The 24543-nt window shown below is 45.9% G+C and overlaps 1 protein-coding gene across 2 annotated transcripts in view; it reads left to right on the top strand.

Moving 5' to 3' along the window:
- The window catches only part of CFAP65 (cilia and flagella associated protein 65), a 433505-nt gene that overhangs the window by 366647 nt on the left and 42315 nt on the right, over nt 1-24543 (top strand). For both annotated transcript variants that reach the window (XM_069227128.1, XM_069227129.1), the window contains exon 28: nt 4663-4728. In XM_069227128.1, the coding sequence (XP_069083229.1) occupies nt 4663-4728 (66 nt within the window). The remainder of the gene's footprint in view (nt 1-4662; nt 4729-24543) is intronic.

Here is a 24543-nt window from a genome sequence, read left to right as displayed (position 1 = left end):
ATCCCAACAACATCTGATTTCAAGCTTTCTAAGTAATGACAGCTATGGTAGTTAAGGATGACTTAGTATGGTCAGGTTTGGGAGACAAAGAGGAAGACAGTACATTGATTTGTGAATTTCATTACTTTATGATGAAGGCGCTGCCATATTAATCAACCTTATGTCCCTTTTAATCTTAGTCTTTTATGGGGTTTACACACACACACACACACACACTCTCTCTCTCTCTCTTGTATGTGTATTGAATATTCTAACTTCACATGTGCTTTGATCTTTAAGATATATGGTTAGGTCATAAAGTGGACCAAAACAAATATCACTTTGCCTATAGTTTTTTGATGCACTTGCATAAAGTATCTAAACACACGGTGTGAGGAACGGTTCTCACAGCAAGCTGGTTCTCATAGAGATGGAGTTTGTCTGATTTTGCCTGATCCTCGCACAAATACACACATATGAATTAGTTTGCTGATATAACTCCTGTGATTTACGACTTTCATCCATTGGGAGTCCTATCCTGAGTCTGATTTCTTTCCCTCCAGCTAATAATGGGCTGAGTATGAGTTTCTCAGTATTGGCCGGGTGGTCAATCTGCACACGAAAATAACATTAATGTCTGATAACATTGCACCAATACCTTACATTTACAAGCTAAGCTCCATGGAATGGGGAGCTACTATGTGACCGAAATTTACGAGCCATCAAACCAAATGGGTTTAACACATACATTTACCAATTCATTTGAATAGGTAGTAAAGGTATGTTGTGGCCTGTGTATGTAGTGGTGGTTGAAGTATTGTGGGAAATAAGGGAAGGAAGGGAAAGCTAAGTTCTAACAGGGGGGTATTGTGTACTACTCCCTGTCAAAAAAAGAAAAAATGAGAAGAGACTTACCTGCTGCTGCAGCCAAAACCTCCTGATTTCTTCAGTGAAATCGAGTCTGGTGTTCAAACACCTGGTGTTGGAAATGGCCCTCTGTCAAGGGTGACCTCCCAAATTTTTGACTTCCTCCTCCTATTTTTTTCATGGATTTTTGCTTGTTGGCGTTAGAACTCTGTGCACGTTACCACTGCTAACCAGTGCTAAAGTACTTGTGCTCTTTCCGTAAAACATGATATGACTGGCATATATCCGATTGGCATATTTAATTTACATGCAATTCCCTTGTAGAGCGGTTTACAGGGCCTGTAAATCAAATGCTAACAGTGGGCCTGCACCACCTATTGTGCCAACCAGTTAAGTTGCCCTTTAAAACATGCCCCAGGCCTGCCGTTGCAGACTGAAGGCAGTGTCCCACTGCCACGTTGACTTGGCAATTAAGACCTCTTGCCAAGCCTTAAAGTCCCTTTTTATTACACATGTCACCCCTAAGGTAGGCCATAGGGAGCCCATAGGGTGGGTGCTGTGTAATTAAAAGGTAGAACATGTATTTTTTAGTTTCACATGTCCTAGCTATAAAAGACTCCCAAATTCTATTTTTCACTATTGTGAGGAATACCCCTCCTATAGAATAGCATTGGGGATGCCTTATTACATTTAATAGGCTGTAATTCCTAAACCAGAGGTAGTAAACATTTCATGTTTGGTGTCTATAAACTTGTAATGATAAACCTTCTTTAATGCTAAAGTCTGATTTATCATTACAAGTTTTAAAATACCACTGTTAGAAAGTTTGCATTTACCTGCCATTAGCCCTCTGTGTTTGCAGCATGCCTTAGGTCACATAACTGGCTGTAACTGACAGTTGAGACTGAATGGGCCATGAACTGACTTGATGGGAGGGCGGAGCTAAGCACAGCCCCAATTGCACCTGAATAGGCTGGGCTCAGCCACCACACAATAGGCTTAACAACCCTTTATTGTCAGTGCAGCCAGCTAGGAGCCTGGGCAGGGGAGGCAGAAAACTCCTGGAACTTCAAAGAACCTTTATATAGAAACCTCTCAACTTCTAGGAGCAGGGCACCAGGTTATTAAAAATAGGGCTTTCAGACCCACTCTTCAGTTCACTACTGGACTTGCGGAAGGATTCTTAGAGCACTGCCTGTTGCTGTGACCTGCTGTGCACTCTACCAGACTGCTGCTGTATTTGGAAGGGACTGCTTTGCTGCTTGCCTTGAACCTTCAGAGGCCAGCCTTGCTGTAGAGCCCTGCATCTCCACCTGCACCCAGAACTTTAGAAGTGACTCCAAGGGCTAGTTTAGCTGGCCTCCTGTTCACAGCCACAGGGACATAATAGGCTCCCACCTCCTTGAACCCACACCTGGTCCCAGCCTGAGGAAGTCTTGAACCCTCAAGAGGTCTCCATCCACTCCTGGACCCTTAGCTGTGGTGCTAACGGTGCCCAGACGGCCATTTTCTAAAACTGAGGACGTGCTATTTTGAACTTTAAACCTTAAAAATTCATACTTCCGATTCTACTAAATGGTTTTGGTGCCAAATAATTTCTTGACATTTTCTCTATCTTTCTAAATTGTTTTGGGATTTTTATTGTGTTGTGTGTTCACTGTATTGTTGTCTGTGTACTGCACAAATTAACACACTGCCTCTAAGTTAAGCCTGACTGCTTCTTGTGCCAAGGTTAAGCACAGGTTAATTTAGTGACTTTTTGTGGTTCACTCTGCAAGGGATTGTGGTGGTTGCTTGACCAGGGCTCACACCCCAGTCAACCAGCAACCCAATTTCTCATACCTGGGAACAATGTGTTGACACATCAGCCCACTTGGAATCAGGTGGTGCGGAATTTTATACGGTAAGTCCACTTTCCTGGCTCATAATCAGAGCCTGAATCTCCAAGTGTGAAAATGCATTTAAATAATGGAAGGTCATTCCACTCTGCTGTGCTAATAAGTTATGTGATAAGGATCTGTACAGCGCTCTAACTCTCAGGAGGGTATCCAAGTAAGAGTCTAGCCAGGCATAGGGTTTAGTGAGTCTGCTCGAAGAGTTAGGTCTTCAGCTTCTTGGGAATTCAAGAAGCGAGGAGGAGGCTCGGATATGTAGCGGTAGGTCATTCCACGCATGAGGAGTGATGAAAAAGAAGGCTCATCCACCAGCTCTAGTTTTCCATATGTGTAGGATGTGTGAAAGTAGGAATCCAGCTGAGCGGAGGTGTCTGGAGGATGTGTGAAAGTGCATGCAATTTTGGCAACATGCAGGGTTAAGTTACGTAGTGCCTTGAAAGTATGGGTCAAGAGTTTAAAATGGGCTCACTAGTGAATTAGTAGCCAGTCAAGCTCCTTTAATTGAGATGTATGCACATTGTGGCAGGTTGAGAGTGATCTTAGCTGCTGAGTTCTGAATGGTTTGAAGATTTGTAATAAGTAGCTTGTTGTTCCCCTCATACAGGGTCTTTCCATAGTTCAGCTTGTTGGCGACAAGTGTGTGGGTCCTATTGGTAATGGTGACTGACAGAAAACAACACTGAAAAGCATACGCTTGAGAGGGTACGAGAGAAAAGAATAAATGAGCTAGAATGCTACAGGGGTAAAGAAAAGGACTAGTGACGTTAGACTCTCATTCTACATGTTCACATGTGTTGTAAATTCACACTAAGTAGTTCAGGTGTAGTTCATAGCAACCTCAAAACACGAGGAGAGTCACACTTAACTAAAAGAAAGGGACAGAGTAGTTCAACTAGGACAACACACCATAATTCCCTTTGACAGGGATGTTTAAGGATGTCTTAAATATGATTGTATATGGACTGATGTATAAATAGATATTTGAATTTGAGGTTTTAAACTGTACGGTATGTTTTGGACACACACGTGAAATATGAATGTGTTGTAAAGTTTTTAATTTGTAATATGTATTTTAATGTGTTTTTTCAACAACGATTGGTTTGCTTTAAAAAAAAAATGTATATTAACATAGTGAGACAGAATTTATTTGTATTATATTGTTGTATTGACAGTTGGAGTGTACAGACTAAGTTCAGAGTACGTTTGTTTCTAAGTTTGTTTCACCCAAGACTACAAAGCTTTATTTTAATACATGGTGGTTCATGGTCTTATGGTTACAAGGGAAATACGTGGCACCATATAAACACAAGAGGGAATTCTGGTTTGTTGTGTTAGTAGTTTTTAACAACTCCCACAGCTTTTGTGCCCTAAACTGTCTCCTTTTTATAAACAAGCTTCTATGTCAACCCTGGCCAGATATAGTAAAAATTGAGTCGCAAAATGTGGTTGCAAAAGTTTTTTGCAAATCAGTTCATATTTTGAGAACCAACCTTTGTACTAATAAGTTGTTGAGTAAAGTCACTATTTGGAGTAGGTCACAATTGACCCTACTGTATCAGTATTTATGCGGTAGTTGCATATTGTGACTTACTCCGATTAGGTAGTATCACAGGGATAGTAGCCTTCTGGGGGTCAGCAGACCACCATGTCTGATCACATTTAACTAAAGTGTATTTTTTTAATGCAGTCCATACATATGTAAATGCCATTTGGTGGTGGCAGACCCTGTGATTTAACGAATTGCAGGATATATTACTTCTTGGCTGTTTTGGCCCTTACAGTCACGTGTAATTAAATTGGAAGTGTAGTGTGTACATGTTTAGCTGTGAGTGCCAACTATGACATAGTTCATTGTACCTTGAAAATTAACAAGTCGCTGTTCTCTCTCCCACCACCGACCCACGTCTCTTCTCTGGTTTAGAGCATGGCGGGACCAGCAGGGACAGTAAAATCGAGTGAAGCTGCTCCAGTGATCAGGAAGTACAAGGTATGGTGTGGTGCCCAAGAGGATGGATGAGCATCTGGCACTGGTTGTTCTCTATTGTAGAGCACCCCATGAGGACGCATTGTATCTGTTCACATCCTGCTGGTGCCAAGAGGACAGAATATTGCATCCAAGCTGCACACATATAGATGCAGGGGCCATTTCAAGTCTCCTTTTCTTAGTATCACACAATCATCTGATATTTTAAAAGTATTCTAGGTTAAATGATATTGCTCTTGGGTTTATTATTATGATTTTCATGCAACAAGGATTCCCCTGTTGGCCGCCATTGAAGAAACCCACCATCTTGTTTTCTAGATCCTGTTAGGGTACCAGCTCCTATTATAAAGCACTGCATTCCCTCGCTCATTAGGGTGCACTACTCCACTGCTCATTAGGATGCTCTGCTTTTTGCGTCCACTGTTTTTCGTTTTGCCGTTATCCTCCATTTTTCTTTTCGAGTGAGGGTTTACTTGTGTTTTTTTTTTAATGTAGCTACGGTTTAGGTTTACTATTTTTATTGCTTATGTCGCAGCACTTCTCTATAAATCTCATCTAAAAGAAGAAGGTGGGGGAATTTAACCGACTCATTAGGATTCATGGCTTTCAAGGTTCTCCAGAATTTCATTTTTTTCTTCTTTAAGATTGTTCTCATCATTCTATTTCCCACAAAGGACTGTGGTTTTATAGGTAAACGTTATTTTTGATAGAGACTTGTAGCAGATTCCTCACCTTGAGAATACCAATTTTTTATAGCATTTCCCTTGGGCGTCGATAGGTAGTGTTGTGCAGCTCTGCGTGGATTCAGCCTGCCCCGGATGTGACGTTGGTGTCTTTATATCTGCGCCACCTCTGCGCGGAGATGTCGGCTTCTTTCTTTCCACATTCTGATGCAGATCTGGAGCTCCATTGAATCCCTTCAATCTGTCAAAAGTTCTAATCCCTATTCAATTTCCAGTGAACTACGGACATCTCCCCTCCAAAGACCACACATTTGAACTGTGCAGAGACTTTAACTGGAAAGTAGTTGGGACCAACACCTACAAAGTCTGTTCCTGGTGTTTCAGCTCCAAGCATGACTTCAGTGTATGTGGCTTGTAGGAAGTTGGCTCTGTATATACTATTTCAAAGTAAGAAATAGTGTGCTCAGAGTCCAAGAATTCCCCTTAGAGGTAAGATAGTGGCAAAATTTGAAAATGTTAATGCTCTATTTTGTGGTAGTGTGGTCGAGCAGCAGGATTATCAGTGTTAAGCATTTGTTGTACACAAACAGGCAATAAATGAGAAAAACACACTCAAAGACTTACTCCAGGCCAATAGGTTTTTATATCGAAAAATATATTTTCTTAGTTTATTTTAAGAACCACAGGTTCAAGATTTGAAGTAAACACATAAAATGCAAGATACTCCACAAAGGTAAGTTAGGAACTTTGAATTAAAGCAATATCATATACAGTCTTTGTTAAAATGGCAATAAGCTATTTTAAAAGTGGACACTGCAAAAATCAACAGTTCTTGGGGGAGGTAAGTAAAGGTTAGATTGTGAGGTAAGTACGACACCTACAAGTCTCAGTTCCTGGGCATAGGCAGCCCACCGTTGGGGGTTCAGGGCAACCCCAAAGTTACCACACTAGCAGCTCTTGGCCGGTCAGAGGCAGAGGTCAAAGAGGTGCCCAAAACGCATAGGCACCTATGGAGAACAGGGGCGCTCCGGTTCCAGTCTGCCAGCAGGTAAGTACCCGCATCCTCGGGGGCAGACCAGGGAGGTTTTGTAGAGCACACAAGTAGGCACACAAAACACACTCTCAGCGGCACAGGGGCGGCCGGGTGCAGAGTGTGCAAAAGAAGGTGTCGGGTTTTAGATAGGAAGCAATGGAGGGACCCGGGGGTCACTCTAGTGGTGCAGGCAGGTACAGGAGGGCTTCTCAGGACAGCCACCACCTGGGCTAGGCAGAGGGTCGCCTGGGGGTCACTCATGCACTGAGGTTCGGTTCCTTCAGGTCCTGGGGGCTGCAGGTGCAGTGCTTAGTCCAGGCGTCGGGTCCCTTGTTATAGGCAGTCGCGGTAAACTGTAAACTTCATACTTGTATAGCGCACTACTCACCCGTTAGGGTCTCAAGGCGCTGTACACATACCGCTGTGGAACCCCTCCTGGCTTTTCCCTGTGAGGTGCCCACTCCTGGGCAACCTCCAAGGGGAAGCCAGGCATCCCAGCGCTGTTGGGGCCGTTGTGGAGATTAAGCAAGCTATTGCCCAGAGTTACAGAGGGGGACCCATGAATTAGATTAAGCACCAATGCGAGAATTATCAGGTCCGAGGAAATTGAGCCCAAGACCCGCCAAGGCAGGAATTGAACCCTGGTCCCAGGCCAGATTTCTGCATCAGGGTCTGCCGCTCTAACCGTTGAGCCACACTTCTCCACTTCTCCGCGGTCAGGGGGAGCCTCTGGATTCTCTCTGCAGGCGTTGCTGTGGGGGGGTCCCGGGGGTCATCTCGGGCTACTCACGGGGTCGCAGTCGCCAGGGAGTCCTCCCTGTGGTGTTTGTTCTCTGGATCTTGAGCCGGGGGCTTCGGGTGCAGAGTGTGAAGTCTTGCGCTTCCATCAGAACGAGTTCTTTGTAAGTTGCTTCTTTGTTGCAAAGATGTTGTTGTTTTTGAGTAGAGCTGCTGCTCATGGGAGTGTCTTGGTCCTGGGGGTCAGGGCAGTCCTCTGAGGCTTCAGAGGTCACTGGTCCCTGTTGGATGCGTCGCTGGTTGCAGGTTTCCGACTCCTGAGACAGGCTGGTAGGGCTGGGGCCAAAGAAGTTGTCGTTGTCCGTTGTCTCTGCAGGCTTGTAGCTGAGCAGGCCTTCTTTGTAGTTCAGGTTGCAGGAATCTGATTTCCTTGGGTCCCCCTAAATACTACATTTATGGGTGTGTATAGGTCTGAGAGGGTGGCTACACCCTCTTTGTGCCTCCTCTCGGAGGGGAGGGGAGGGGGGGCACATCCCTAATCATTTTGGGGGAATCCTCCAAAACCAAGATGGGGGATTTCTAAAGACAGGGATCACCTCAGCTCAGGGCACCTTCGGGGCTGTCCTTACTGTTCGTGACTCCTCCTTGATTTTCTCATTATCTCCCCTGGATTTGCCGCCAAACGTAGGGGCTGTGTCCAGGGGGAGGGCATCTCCACTAGCTGGAGTTCCCTGGGGCATTGTAACACGAAGCCTGAGCCTTTGAGGCTCACTGCTATGTTACAGTTCCTGCAGGGGGAAGGTGTGAAGCACCTTCACCCAGAGCAGGCTTTTGTTTCTGGCCTCAGAGGGCACAAAGGCCCTCACCCCATGGGGTCAGAAACTCATCTCTCAGCAGCAGGCTGACACAGACCAGTCAGTCCTGCACTGAAGGACTGGGTAAAATACAGGAGGCATAGATGCCCTCTGTGTGCATTTTTTAATAAATCCAACACTGGCATCAGTGTGGGTTTATTATTCTGAGAAGTTTAATACCAAACTTCCCAGTATTCAGTGTAGCCATTATGGAGCTGTGGAGTTCGTTTTTGACAAACTCCCAGACCATATACTTAATTTTGCCACACTGTACTTACAATGTGGTACCTTTTACAAGGGACTTATCTGTGTGCCAGGGGTATGCTAATTGTGGAAACAATGGTACATTTTAAGTGAAAGAACACTGGTGCTGGGGCCTGGTTAGCAGGGTCCCAGCACACTTCTCAGTCACGTCAGCATCAATATCATGCAAAAAGTCGGGGTAACTGCAACAAGGAGCCATTTTCCTGCATTGCTGCTGTGTAAAAATGGTCTGGAAGGCCCTCTGCGACTGCAAAGCTAACCTTGCAGTAGCTTAACTGAAGGAAGTTGAAGGCGGTCCTGGTACGGTGGACGACATGGATGTGCTCCCGAGGCCAACCTTGCGTCCAGTCATTGTCTAAGTAATGAATCTCAGGTACGTCAAATAAGTAAAAAAAACATAAGAAATCCAAACCTGGCTTTCCTTCATCCTGCCACTCTAACCACTTGGAGTCAAGTGATTTTCCCGAGTACCTCTAGGGCACAGCGTCCTTTCTCCCATTTCTTTGACCATTCTGATCCTGGTGCGTCATGACCCTTCCCAGGCCATCAGCGATGTGGCAACACCTTTGTTTTAATTCAGTTTATTATGACTTTTCATAATAGATACAACCAAACGAAACATTCACCATTAAGTCAGTTAAAAGACACAATTAACATCACTTTCTTGATAAGCCTCTTAAAAATATGTCATACTCAGCAGTTAGCCAAAAAGAAAATGTAGGCTACCTTCCCATTCTTCACCAAACAGTTTACAATCTCGAGAGTGGGCCATCAAAGTAACACTGCTAATATTTAAATGTACCAGCTCAGTATCATATGACCTCAACTATGGTGATCGACATCTCACTATTAAAACCTAAATGGAACACTGAAAGAGAACAGAGCAGGGGGAGGTCTGCATAGTCACTGCTTCTCCCACTCAAGAGGGGTAGCAACATCACATCGCTCCGGGGGGGAGCGCCATCTGCCTCATCCCTGGTATTATAGGTCGGCTAGCCAATTCCTCATCATGGTCGAGACACAAGGTAAGATCGTAAAGGGGCCCATATGTCACGAGGTCATGAATTTACCGGCATCAGTTCCCAATAGACCATTAATTGTTCCTGGCAATACACAGCATCACCAAGCCATTCTCTGCATCAGGGTGTCTGCTTTTCCCCCAGCACATCGCCACCCTGCGTTTAGGGGAGAGTTCTCGCATACAGCAATAGCGCCATACCTCACCTGAAAGGATCTCACCTATATCCCTCTCCCAATGCATTCGTGCCTTGGACCTGACCGGGAGCGTTGCATTCTGCATGCAGACATATAGGCCCGTGATTAGTCTACGTGGGGACGGAATTTTATACATAAGCTCCAATGCATTGCACACCAAAGGCATCTCAGGGAAACTGGTATTGTGCTCGTATCACAGCCTTGAGTCTTAAGAAGAGTAAACGGTACAGTGCATTATCATGCAAATCACCCAGTGCAGCCTCCAATGAGACAAACAACCACCCCAGACACCAAGACGTCAGTGTAGTCATATTTAGATCACGTAAGCGTTCACAGAGCTGACCCTCCTCCGATAGCTGCAGTTCCATAATATCCTGCATGGCATCGAAGGTGCAAAGGGCTCCTCAACCTCTGCACGTTTCACAATCACCCTCCATGCTTGCTTCGTGCATGCCACAGTATCTATCCCTCTCGGCTTAGTTTTGATCGGTCTACCAATCGCCCCAGACAATCTATTGGGCCAGACTGAATCACATTCCGGAACCAGATGCGGTAAGCACCTAATAGGGTGCAGCCAGAAATGTGCAAAATGGGCCTGTGCACAGTTATACTAAAGTTCCAGATCCGGGGCCGCCAGACCACCCTGCTTGAACAGTAGCGTCAGTCTTTCCCATGAAATTCATGGTTGTCTACCTGCCCAAGCAAGAGCGATGAGTAAAGATCAAAGTCTTTTTAAGAAGCCAGCCGTGAGAACGAGAGGTATGTTAACCTGGGCAGAACTACCATCTTAGCTATTGCTATACGGCCCGCCAGCGAGAGTGGCAGTGATCGCCAGATCGCCACCTTTTCTTCTTGTCACATAATGGCTTTACCATAATTGGCTGACCACAACTCATCCATCTCTCCACTGAGCCATATACCCAAATATTTCACCGGTCCATCAGCACACCCAAGAGGGTATCTAGAAGGACACCACTGTGTTGCAGCCGACAGGGGGAACACCACCGACTTCGACTAGATAATCGTGATCGCGGAAACACAACCAAAGTGTACTATCTCATCTATTAGCGTATCAAGATGGAGATGTGGGTCACGAACAGAAAGCGCAACATCCTCTGCATACATAGAGACTAGTATTGGCCGCTGACTGAATGCCAATCCCCTATGATTATGGTGCTGCCTCAAGCACACCACCAACGGCTCCATCGCCTCCGCAAATAGCAGTGGCGAGAAGGGGCAACCTTGTCAAGTGCCCCTAGCTATCGGGAAGTGATCTGTCACCATCCTGTTAATTCTCAGTCTAGCAATTGGGGCTGAATACAGCAAATAAATAAGTTTAATGAACCTAGGACTTAGCCTCACCCTCACCAACAAGGTAAAAATGTATGATCAAGCCAGAGAGTCAAATGCTTTAGTGGCATCAAGGAACACTGCCTCCGCACGCTCATCAGGTCCCACCATGCGAAATATCACAAAAAAAAGTACGGAGGTTATACAGGGTGGAGCGTCCAGGCACAAAGCCAGACTGATCCGGCAATGCAAAGAAGGGATCAGGGGCTGCAACCTGGTCGCAATAAGTTTCCCTAAGATCTTATTGTCTATGTTTATTAACGATAAAGGTCTATATGAATTGCAACAGCATGGTTTCGAGATCGTCACAATGCGGGCCTCCCGAAGTGAGGAGGGGAGCATACCACCCTCAGGCGCCTCCACATAGACTTCCAGTATGTGCGGCGCAAGTAAATCCAAGTACTCCTTTTAAAGGCCGACGGGAGACCGTCCAGCCTGGGGGGCTTTTCTCCCGGCAGACTGTGTATGGCCTGTATTACATCTTCAACTGAAAAAGGAACATTCAGGTACTGCCTGTGAGAATTCTCTAGCCAGAGCGGGCTGATGTCCTCAAAATACTCCGCAGATTCCGCAGAGTGTGTCTGTGTCTCCTCGGCATATAAATCAGACTATAAATCAGTCAAGACCCGCTTGACCTCCTCTGTGACAGTATGGCTTATCCTAGCTGAGTCAAGTAGCTCCACAATATAGTTTCCTTCCCATGGTCTACGAAGCATAGCAGCCAGTGTTTTGCCAGCCCACTCGCCCTCTCCATATCTCCGTGCCTTGCCTTCCTTTCGCAGAAAACAGATCTTGCGGAGGGCTGCCACATTGTGTCATTTTCTCCCTTATCTCAGCCAGGAGCTCTCCTGATCTATTCATAGCCAGTCGTTTCTCCAGCACAGCCAGCTATGTCTCCAGCTCCGCTAAGTCACGACGGAGCGCTCTCAGCACACCATGTTGCTTGGTAATGCAAGTCCCGCAAATCACCACCTTAAATGCCTCCCACAAGGTACCCACCGAAGCAACCAAGCCCAAAATAATCTGCTATAGCGGCACGAATCTCCTCCCTAAAGGCCTAATCTCGCAACGCTCTACAGGGTAGTCTCCACGAGAGCCCACGGCGAGGGTCCCCACGGATCACCAACTCCAGCAGGACGGGGGAGTGGTCCGACAAGGTGCGCAGCATGAGTTGAACAGACTCAGTCCAAAGCTCTACATCTCTGGATCTGAGCCGAGTCGATGCGGGACCAGCTACTGTGTATGGAATTAAGGCATTTTCCCTTCCTATCCACACCATGTTTGATCCTCCAGAAATCTACCAAAGTCCCGTCTGCCATAAGTGAGGACAGGGCCTTCGCGGCCGCCACATTTTGCGGCCTAGCCCGGCTCTTTCGATCTGCCTCAAAGTCCAGCACCACATTAAAATCTCCTCCCCAGAGCAGGGATCCGGAGCCCAAGGAGATCGTCAGTTGCCATACTTCACCAAAGAACTCGGGTCATCAACATTGGGACCGTACACCGCCACTGAACGAAATGGCCTATATTGTAGCGTGCCTCGTAACATAACATAACGGCCATGTGGGTCCGAGAGCACTTTTTCAGTGCGCTACTGCAGCCCTTTTCGAAGCAATATAGCCACCCCGAGCTTAGCTGGAATACACTGGCACATGGCTCTCACCAATCCAGTTAGCCCTCACCCTGGACTTTGAGGCCTTCGTCAGGTGAGTTTCCTGGAGCATGCATACATCTATCACATGGCGCTGCATATAAGCTGACAGCAGTCTCATCTTGCGTCCATCATTCAGCCCCTGGATATTCCACGTCAGGCATCTTACAGGAATTGCATTTTTATAAGCCATCACAATAACCCACACAAGCAGTCCACCCCCCGTACGTAAGAAAGAGCTGTTGCAGGAAAGGAAATAGGAAGGGAAGGAAAATCAGGACCAACCTATCAAACCTAAGAACTAACAGTACATGTACCGCCGCCCCACCCACTCAGGCCCCCCAAATGGGCCCAACCACCCCGCCCACCCCTACCCACAAATACAATCCAATTCAAAACCATAAATAGATACTTGGACTTATCCATCAGGGCGATGTCATGGCCGTCGATAATCCCACCCGATATGGGTAGGTGAACAGGAGCCATCGAGCAGTTCAAAACATAGCGGGACAGACATCAACGAGGTGCAGTTCACTGATGGGCCCGCAGGGATCTCTGGGCACTGTCCAAGTCCACTTCTATCCACCATGTAGGTCTGATCTCAATCATTGTTGCTTAAGTGATTTCCGTCCTCGTCAGGTGCCGGTGTGAACGCAGGGGAATACTCTTGGTGAATTTGGCAGCCAGCTTCGGATCCGTAAAGAAATGTAGTTTTCCTTTGTGCTGCACGCGTAACTTAGCCGGGTAAATGAGGGAGTACTTGTCCTCTGTATGGGACAGGGTGCGCTTGATCAGGAGGAATGCCCGCCAAGTCGCCTGCACACCAGGAGTCTAGTCCGGAAAAATGCTGAGTTCGTTATTATTGTAGGTGACTGGGAGGCGGTCGCACACAAGTCGTAGAACAGTGGCTCTATCCCTTTAATGAAGGAGGCGCGCGATAACAGGCCTCACCGGAGCCCCAGGTGGGGGTCGCTGGCCCAGAGACCTATGCGCCCGCTCCACCACCATCACAGGGGAGAGTTCACCAGGGAAGAGTACCGCAAGCATCACCTCTACATAATCCTCCATATGCCCCATAACTGTCGACTCTGGAAGGCCCAAGATGCGAATGTTAATGCGCCTAGATTGAGCTTTGAGGTCCTCATTTTTGTTCCCGATAACCTCCAGCACCTGTTCCATTTGCAGAAGTCATTCGCTCTCCTGGTTCCGGCTATCCTACAAATCCGAAACACTAGATTCCACCTGTTCCAAACGGACATCGTGGTCATCCACCCTGTCTTTCATACAATCTATGTGGTCAGTTAAGTGGTCCAGCTTGGTATCTATAGCCGCCAGACTGTGCTTCAGGTCTAGAAACATGGCCTTGACCGAGGGTAGCTGCGGGTAATCTTCTTGCAGCGGCTCCTCCATTGATCGGACCACTTGGCTGCACGTTCTCTTCCCATCAAAAGTAAATTTTGCCTGTTTCGGGTCAGTCTTCCCCATTTTGTCCAGGCGCTGTCCCCCTCAGGATCGTTCATTGCGCAGTTGCCGTGCACCAGCTAATATCCCAGCCGTCAGCACCCCAGCCCACAGCTCTCCAACCTCTCTCTACCAGAGGGCCCCTGACAGAGCGTCAGTTGCCGTTGCACTGTCTAACCTCCAAAAGCCCAGCCAGTAGTTCGTCTCCAATTCGGATTCCTCTCTGCCAGTGGCCGTCAGCAGCTCATCAGGCCCTCAACAGTCTCTCAAGTCCGGTCTTCGCAATGGCTGCCGGGGTGCAGAATTCCCAGCTCTGCAGCCGCGCATCCACAGAACACATAGCGTTTCGCAGCGGCCCCTCAGCGCCGAGGCCTTCCCCTAGGCCTCACAGATCCAGGTCCGTCGTCACAAGTCTTGCGGCCGGAGGGCTCGCTTTATTTCCCAGGAGGTAAAGCCGAACATCAGGGGTGGCGCGCCCGGCCCGTCCAAACACCGGCACCTCCCAGAGCGCCAGGGCTCGTCGCCACTCCCAGCCAGGGCACCACCTGCACTCTCAAACTTCCTGCGCCCCCTCAAGGGGGCCCGGAGGCTCTGCCGTCAACCTCCGCAGGCGTTCAGAGAAGGGGGGAGGGGAAGTCAGCGGCACGGGCACCACTTCTCACCGCTCCAGGCCCGCATCGGTCCCAGCCCTGACTCGGCCTCTAGCCCCAACCAGCCTCCGCACGACCAGTTCGGGTCCAGTTTCTACCACCTGGCCATCCCGTATCGCCGATCCGACACTACACAGGTGTCCCGCGGTCAATCGCCCGCAGAAGAGGCACCTTGGGAGTCCCGTCCCCTAGGATTATTAACAGATTATTGCTCCCGTCCTGCAGAGCCTCACAAGGTGGCAGCAATATTGCAGGACGGCCAAGCCACGCACCTGCAACACCTTTGTAAGATGAAAACCGCCAGAGATAAAATCTTTGGTAATACTCTTCCAGATCACTCTGGAGTGCCTTCGGGTCATATGGATTTGAAGTGGCCTCAAGTTGAGTCACAGCTGGCAGATTCAATCCCCATCGCCAACTGAGACCCTTGACTCAAGACTACCCCCATCTTTTGGCTTGGCTTGGCTTCATCAGATCTAACCCCAAAGCAATGTTCAATGCCTCCTTCTGCAATGTGGCAGAGTTTGTGAGCCTGTGTTTTGGCACCGATACAGATAGCGGAAATGGAGTCGATAGTTTTATCAAGCTGAGAAACTCTGCCATAACTTTCCCCAGGCCATAAGCAAACCACTTTATCACCATTCAGATCCCAAGCATTATTATGATGATGATAATCCTGAAGATGAGAGCCCTTACAATGCCAAATTGAATTTTGGATTCACAGGATGCCAAGTGGTTTAGACACCACACCAAACATTGGTCTGTATTCCTCTAATCATGCCATTGCTGCAGGATAATTTGCCTCCTTCGCTACAGTGACTTGGAAGGCAGGAGAAGGCTTAGACCCCACTCTACTAAGCCAGTAATGTCAAAACTAATGTCATCACTGAGGTCGTTCACCAAGGCTAAAATAATCAGGAATCTCTCCTCCATTTTTAACAAGGCCCTGTCGGACGTACTGATGGGCACCTAGGCAAAGCAAGGATGTTGCCCTCCAGTAAACAGACAAGTCATGAGGTAACATTAACCTGTCTCCAGCTATCCAAACTTTCTCATTCAACACTCCACCTCAGCCCGGAAAGCCTTGTGGTGCAGGTGTCTGCAAATAAACACAGTCCCAATGCATTCCCCATCACCCTCCCACACAGGGAGTTCAAACGGGTGGAGACATTTGCCAAACATATGTTCTCATCTGTCAGCCCTGTACTCGGCTCAGTCAACCTTAGGGGAGGTACTCCGATGCTTTGTGTGACAAAGCGGCAGGCATCTTGCTTGCTGCCACATAGGACATCTAGCTAAACCTACAATCAGTGCTTAATTTGAGCCGGTGGTTTCCGGTGCGGGGCACTGATACTTACTTTTGAGGGCCAACAGTTATTTTTCTGCCTGGAGCATTTACTGCGAGAAAAAGACACACATGGGAAAGACGTCCTCCTTCTTCGCTGTTGCAACCGAGATTAGTGTGTGACCTTGGTCCCCCTGTTTGATTTTTCCACCTTCACTTCTATTGATTGTGGTGTTTTGCTACTATTTTTACATGCGCATCGGTTAACTTGTGTTGACTGTTCTAATTATCAACTGTGGGAATGCTCCTTCGCTGCTGCTCGTATTTTTCTCCTCAGATCAGCTCTGCAGAGCTGCAGGGGAAGACGCATGCAGTCACTTTTTTACACTAAAACTCACTTTTTTTTTTCACTTTTGTCACAGAAACAAAACTCAGGGAAAAAATTTAAAACGCTGGATATTTAAAAAAAGGATCTTATTGGAAGCCTATGGAGATTAGACCACAGAAACAAGGACTTTTTCAAAAATAAATTTCACTCACTTTTTGAGTTTCTAGACATGACCTTCTGCATCATAGGTGATGCATTGTTTTGTAACTGGGATAGGGAAAAATGGAAAACAATCGATTTTGGGGTTTGTTTACTAGGGCAAGTGATAAATCAATTTAAGACTCTTATTAAACTGAACCTCAAGCTTGGAAAAAAATAAACAAAATTGCATGTAAACTGACTTTTTAATGTTATTTGTGCAATTATTAGCTATACTTGGTAAAACAGGATTATTAAAGTTTCATTGTCTTCACTCGTCTTTACATTAGGCTTCATAAACAAAAGAAAAAAAAAACATCTGCCATTTTCACATTTTTATTACCCATTTTCCTTTTAGGCCTGAGCGAAAAGCGGCCTAGGTGACGCATGTATCTTTCAATAGGTATTGTTAAAGTCTAACAAAACTTTGTTTTCCAAATGTATTTTAATCATTTTGTCTTTTGTAGTTTATTATACACATGTTGATGAACATTTTGATACATTGATGAGCTAAAAAAACATAAATATTCACGGAATTATAAGCAATATTTGTTGGGGCGTCTGGTGACACCATTCATTTTCAATGGCGCGACCAGTTGCCCAGAAATTGAATTTGCCCATATATGCAATTAACTTAAACTTTGTCATTTCTCTACCAGTCACAGGCACATAAATTGGCACACTGCAGTGGCATCATCTTTCCAATGTTTTGACATTTCAATTATGTCTCTGTTTTGTATAGTTCACGAAATATGCCCCAAGATATACAGCATACTTCTCCAAAATACTATGCAAAATGAACAATGGGCATGTAATCAATCTAAAGTTGTGACTACTTACCAACATGCCAGACACATGGACTTTGGCTTAATTAAGCATATTTATATTACCAACAAGCTTCACTAAAAAAGGAAAGTATTCGGCCTGCTTCTACCAAGCACAGGACAAAATTGGAAAACAACAGTGTAGTAAACCTAACATTTTAACAATGTAGTAAACCTAACATTTAACTACTTCCCAACATACCACAGACAAGCAAATCGGCATGAAAGAGCGGACTGATGTCTACAATACACTGCACTTTAAAATATGTATCCATCTATTATGATTCAAGAGTTACAATCCGGAATATAAGGTTTACTACTTGCTGGGCAAAATCAGGAAGTTAACATATACTTAAGCCTCTGTTTATGGTACCTCTGTTTATGGTTTATGGTACTACAAGATTATTGGCGTGTGAAAGGGGCTTAATATGCCCATCAAGCTGCTGTTCAAATTATGTCTCTATTACGGTTCAAGACTACAAGCCAATACATGTGGCACACCTCTTCCTATTACTGGATATCATTGGAAAATAAGCTATAGTTAACCTACCATTTTAACTACTTTCCAACATGCCACAGACATAAAAATTGCCTGAGATAAATGGAATGATACTGCAAATATGCAGTCATTTAAAATGTGTCTATCTTATATGGTATGGTCACAGAATGGTAAGCAATATCGAATTGATCACCTAATGTCACTATTCATTACAATGGTATGACCAGAAATGAATTGCACTAATTTTTGCCAGCAACCCTAATGACTGTTTGTGGGTCCCTGTGGACCTCTGGCCCCATATTATACCTCAGAGGACGTGTCAGTAGTGCCTAGGGCAACTTTCTAGCCTCCAGGCATATTTGGCACATTTTGAGGAGTTCAGGTTCAAAGGGAAAAAGTCACTTTTTCTACACAAGGCTATGGAACTCCAAGTCGGGTAAAATTTCAGTTTTTTCCTGGTGAGGAAAAAAAATTCACATAGTCCAAAAGGTACATAAACCTCTTCAAAGCATAAGATCTGAGCTTTCTATGAAATCTGTTTAGGTCCTGTGTACTCAAAAAGTGAGTCTGCTATCCAGTCTGAGCTATTTGCAAAATTAGCAAATCCTGTCAAAAAAAGAAATGGACAGCTTTTGCTAATTTTCGGTAGCAACCCTGATATGGCAGTTTGTGGGTCTCTCTAGGCATCGGCACTACATATTATACCTCTGATGATATAGCAGTAGTGTCCAGAGCCAATGTCTAGCCTCCAGGCACCCGTTTTAGTAATATTTAGGCAATTTTGAGGTGTTCAGTTTCAAGGGGGCAAAGTCACTTTTTGTACTCAAAGTCATGGAACTCCGAGTCAGGTAGAATTTCAGTGAGACCCCCGTTTATGGAAGTCAAAAGTATTGTCAAATTTGTATTCATTTAAAAACTATATAAATGCATTTGCAGTGTTCTGGTTACTATATAGGTGAAATTGAAGTGTCCTAAGTACCTCCAAAACACTTTTAAGGTATCCTTGACCAGAACATTTCTTTAAAGTCCCAATACATCCATCACAAGTGTTTCAAAGTGCTCATAAACACTAAAAAAGCTCAAAAATGGACAAACATGAAAAGAAAAGTATGTTGCAGTGGCCTAATGGCATGCTAGATGCACTAAATAGTTGTTTTTACCCACAAAGTTGTTAATTTTGATTTCTTAAGTTCAGGGGGACAAAGTTGCTTTTTCTATCCGAGGCCATGGAGCTCAGAGTTGGGTAAAATTTCAGCCTGACAATGTTTATTTATTTTAAAACCATATAGATGCGTTTACAGTGTTCAACTTACTATATATGTGCAATTTCAGTGTTCTAAGTACCTCTAAAATAAATGTGCAACACTTTTCATGTGTCAAACTAAAAAAATGAACTAAGTCCCAATGCATCATCGGTGAATCAAAGTGCTCAAAAACCCTCAAACATGGAACAAAATGAAAAGAAACAGGGTATTTAATTGGCCTAATTACATGCTAAATACGTAATGAATGAAAGTAAATTAATAGTCTTACAAATAAAGTTGAAAATGTTCATTTTCAAGTTTGGGGGACAAAGCCACTTTTGTGTCTGATGTCGTGGAACTCCGAGCCGGGGAAAATTTCAACCTGCTCCCTCTCCCTCTTATGTAGGTCGAAATTGTGATATTACCAAATCATTTTAAAGATATATAGATGCATTTGTAATGTCCTGAATACTCCCCAAATGCATTTTCAGCACATCTGAAGCATCCCTCAGAAAAAACAAATCATCAGTTTCCCTCTTCATCATCAGCGCTTCGAAGTGCCATAAGACGTTAAACAATTATTTTTAAAAACATGGAACAGTGGCCTGATAACATGTTAAACAAAACATATATCTCAGAATATTTTTAAATCCTTTAATAAAAAAGTTACTTTTTCATGCATCACTAATGATGCACATCAACTCTGCGATGCAGCACTGGTGATGCCTTTGCATCACTGGTTTGGCTTGCAAAAGCTTGCTCTTTTTCACTTTTTTCAGCAAAGAAAAAAGTTCACAGAAAATGTAAAGTTTGTCAGATTTTCAAGAAAAAGAAAATGTTTCTTATTGGAAGCCTTTTGACTTAGGCCACAGAAACAAAAAAGGTTTTTTTTAAAAAAAATCTATTGCGCTCACTTTTTTACAGCTGACCCCATTTTTAGACTTAACCTTTTCGATCACCAGAGATGCCGGGTTTTTACCGCATATAAAGCCATTTAGGGATGCCATGCTACACATTTTCAGCATGCTTCCCGATCCCTTTAACTTGCCTCTGGGCCCAAGGATCCACAAAGCCCACTGTTAGGTCTGTCAGCCTTTGGTGTTGTCTTTCCGCAAACCTTTTGCCTTGTCACCTCCTGTTTGCTGAAATTTGTTTTTGTTGGTCTTAGTACTCTGTGCACTTTCCCACTGCTAATCAGTGCTAAACTGCTCGTACTCCGTCCATCAAACATGGTAAAATTGGCTTACACCCAGTTGGTGCATTTAAGTGGTCATTCCGACCGGCCGTGGTGGCGGACTCACCGCTGTCGGGCCGGCGGTGAAGACCACTAGATTACGAGTGTGGAGGCTTGGCCTGTGCCAAACCTCCACTTTCCTGTGCATACCGCCAGGGCGGTCGGACCAGTGGGCTTAAGATAAGCATCTCCAACCCGGTAGTCCACCCTATACTGCCAGCGGTATCACAAGTCCCCTTTCTACCAGGATTTTCGTGGCCCTTGGTCGAAAGGCTACCGGCGACAGGAATTTGCATTCCTGTCGCCGGTAGACGACTCCCCCAATCCCCCATCTACCCAAGAGCCCCTCACCCACCTCACTTACAATATTCCCGCCCCTCCTCCCAAAACCCCCCAGTAACCCCTCTGCTCCCAGTTGTGAACCCCCCACCCCGATCCTCGTAGTTACCCTCACCCCTGATCCCCGTACTTATCCCCCATTCCGATCCCCATACTTACCCCCACCTCCCACGTTCATGCACGCAGCCAGACACGCACACCCTGCAACTCACAACACCCTTACATGCAAGCGCACACACATGCAACCCCCCCAAATCCATACACTCATAGGTGCTCACACGCACCACACCCCCACTCACACACGCACTCAGTACATTCACCCCATTGGCATGCATACACACTCCATCCCCCACCCCCCTCCTTTTCTCAACATACATACACACACACAACACCACCCCTGTCTTCATGCATGCACACACACACCCCGAACAAGCATTCACATTCACCCACACACGCATGACCACATTTACACACAGACACACACGCACGCACAAACACTCCCCTCCCACATCCCATTCATTACATCCATTCACACACACCCACCCCCCTCCCCTTTCAGTGGACACATACCTCGTCCAGCGAGGTGCTCCTCCCTGAGGGGACGGGACCAGGCGCTCTCACCGCCGGCAGCGCCCCCGCCACCAGGACATCGCCAGGCTGCATTACAGCTTGTAATACGGTGGGCGGTGTCCTACTGGTGGGGCGGGGCCGGTGGTGGAACCGCCCCTGCGCCTCCAACCGCCAGCACGACTACTGGATGATTTCTGCCCAAATTGTGGCAGAAATCTTTCAGTACTCGTAATATGGTGGTCAGAAGACCGCCAGCACTGGTGGTCTTCTGCCGCCTGCGACTTTGGCAATCTAAGGATAAGACCGCCAAAGTCGGAATGACCCCCTTAATGTACCTAAACGGCCTTACTAAAGTGGTATTACGTGTACCCAGGGCCTGTAAATTAAATGCTACAAGTGGGCCTGCAGCACTCCCTGTGTCTCCTACTAAAGTAGCTTTTTAAAAACATTCCTCAGGCCTGCCACTGCAGCCTGTAGTTCAGTTTTAAACTGCCAGTTCGACCTGGCAAAATACACCTGCCCATAATGCTGTGTGCATTGAATTTAATATGTTGGACATTAATTTTTAAGTTTTACATGTCCTAATAGTGGAAAACTTATACATTCATTTTTCATTACTGTAAGGCAAATCCTTTAATGGTAAAGTAGGATTTTAAGTAAAAATTCTGAAAATGCCACTTTTAGAAAGTTGGCTTTTTCTTGTCCTAATCGTTTGGTGCCTGCAGTCTGTGTCCTGGGTCAAATGGCTAGGTGTAGACGACGTGACCTTTGTGTGTTCCTCCCAAACACTGAGACAAAGAGGACTAGGTGTTGGCAGTATGGGCCAGGATTGGAGGGTTGAGCTGTTCCCTGCCCCACTTACATTTCAAAGGGTCTTCCTTCAGCTCACTCACAGATAACTTGACAGCAGTCTTTTGTCACCCCAGACCGTTTGCAGCCTGGACAGGGGAAGTAAGGAAATTCCAGAATCAGATATGGGGGGAATGGTAAAGGTGTCTCTCACCTCAAAGGCTCCCACCAGGTATAAATATTAGACCCTCAGACTAAGGGCCTGATTTAGATTTCGGTGGACGGGTTACTCTGTCACAACGGTGACGGATATTTCCTCTGCCGAACTATAAATCTCATTATTTTCTATGGAACTTATATTTCAGTGGACTGGACATCTGTCACCGTTGTGATGGAGTAACTTGTCTTCCGAAATCTAAACCAGGCTATAACTTTCAGTACACTCCTCAAACTGTAGATATTACAGATGGACTGCCTTGATCCCAGTGGCGTGCCCTGCTGCTTGAGGCCGGCCTTGCTCCTCAGGGGACTGCCCTGGTGGTTGAGGACTGCTGTGCTGTGAGAAGCAATACCGAACCTGCTCCTGTCATCCCAGGCTAACCTGAGTGACTTCATGGGTCAGGTGGCCGATCTCCTGTTCTGAGCTACTGAGTCACAACAGGCTCCAGAGGCCTCCATGCAACTGCCCAGCTGATCTGCTGCAACTGGACCTGCCTGATTCCTGCTGGCCTCTGCTAGAGTGAGTTGCTGATGCCGAAGAGGTGCCTCCTCATGTACTGGACGGTTGGCTGGCATCAGTAGAGATCCTTCAGTGAAATCCTGAAGTTTTCAACTTTGCACAGCGGACGATGAGACAGTGACTTTTCAGTAGGACTAACCGAGTCTCTGTATCTAGTCCACACTCCATTGTGGTCGGCCTGAACTTGCTACTTTGTCCCTGTCTAGCATGACCAGTTACCTACAGTTAGCACTTTCTCATTCTTTGCAATATTTTTACTTAAACCTTTGAAATGGCACATCTCCGGTTATACTGAATGGATATTTGTTGTTTTGGTCTTTTTATTTATTAAACCTTACTCTTTTTGTTTTTCTAAATTGGAGTGGAATTTTTGCTTCTGTTGGATTTTCACTTCATTACCATTTGTGTGCTGCATAAATACTTCACACATGTTCTTCAAGTTAAGCCTAACTGCTTTTATGCCAAGCTACCACAAGGTTAAGCACAGGTTAATTCAGTGATGTATGTGTTTCACTTTTTTCAGAGATTGTAGTCCGAGTGGGGCTTCCAGCCCACCCCCAATCCCCTCAAAATAAATAACCCAATTTCTTACAACCTCCAATAAGGGCTACGGCCAGCATGTTCAACCTTGGTGTCATCTGTGCGCCTAGTACGCACTTGATATTCTGCACCAGCTTCGGTGCCAACTTTAGTTCCAGTGTTAAAACCGGTGCCAGTACCTTTGACATCGATAGTGGTAGCAACACCGCTGAAGAAGGATTTACAACCTATTGAGCTATCCAACTCAGATCTGAAGTTGTCTTGGCTGCGGCAGCCCTCTGTGCCCATTGCGGCACCACCAGTTGACAGTCCTTTTGACTCAGACACACTACCTTGACCGCACAATTGCACAAAGGTGCTATATCAGATTTTAAGCTCAGATTTAGACTGCTGCCAGAGTTTTGGTGATGACAGGATAAAATTGTCCCACAGTATAATGAGCAATGCTGGTTGCATGACCTCCAGGATGCCAGTGGCCTGGACACCTCTTCAGATACTGGGTTAGTTTTGCTTCTTGGTCTAGCCGCGGAGGAGAGGGCATCATTTGTGGTAGTGAGTAGACAAGCTGCAGAGCTTCTTTACCTACATCTCTCAACTATGGAGGTCAAAACTAATGTTCTTACAGAGGCCGTTCAGTCTGGCCAGGCACCTGCTGAACGGCTTCTGCCAGTTTAATGAATCCCTCTCAGATATGCCTTTGGTCACTTGGACAAAACCATGTTCTGGCCCTCCGGTCAATAGACAAGTCAGACCAGCTCCAGGCAACCCTGACTTTCTTACACACTGTCCACGTCTGGACACCTTGGTAGTGCAGGCATCCACCAGCAAGGTGAACCCTAACACATGTCCTACAATCATTTCTGACTGCAAATCCAAGTGCATGGAGGTGTTTGGCAAGCACATGTTTTCTTCCACAGCGTTGCCCTCCATTCAATAAATGCCAGCTGCCTCCTTGGTGGCTACACCCTTGTTCTATGGAAAATGGTTGGTCAAATTCTACTGGTGGTCCCTGACCACTTATGGGCATCTTTAGCCTAACCTAGTCACATGGCCAGAATGTGGCTAAGGGCCAGATGTAGCAAGGGGTTTTATCCATTCTGTGTCTATGGGAAAATGTGTTCGTACATATGGCCCTAAATGTGTTTTCTGATCTGACCTGGCTACAATATATTGATTGTGTTGGACAACTAGCATGAGCATGGGGCTTTGGCGCCATGCTTGGACAAAGTCCATGTACTTCTCAGAGGATGTCCAAGTATCCTTGATGGATATGCCATTCAAAGGCTTTGATGTCTTGGGTGAGAAGGTTGACTCGGCTCTTGAGCAACACGTG

This window comes from Pleurodeles waltl, chromosome 3_2, assembly GCF_031143425.1.
Source record: "Pleurodeles waltl isolate 20211129_DDA chromosome 3_2, aPleWal1.hap1.20221129, whole genome shotgun sequence".
Lineage (NCBI taxonomy): Eukaryota > Metazoa > Chordata > Amphibia > Caudata > Salamandridae > Pleurodeles > Pleurodeles waltl.
Note: the sequence above shows the minus strand (reverse complement) of the source record. Positions and strands in the feature narration are given on the sequence as shown.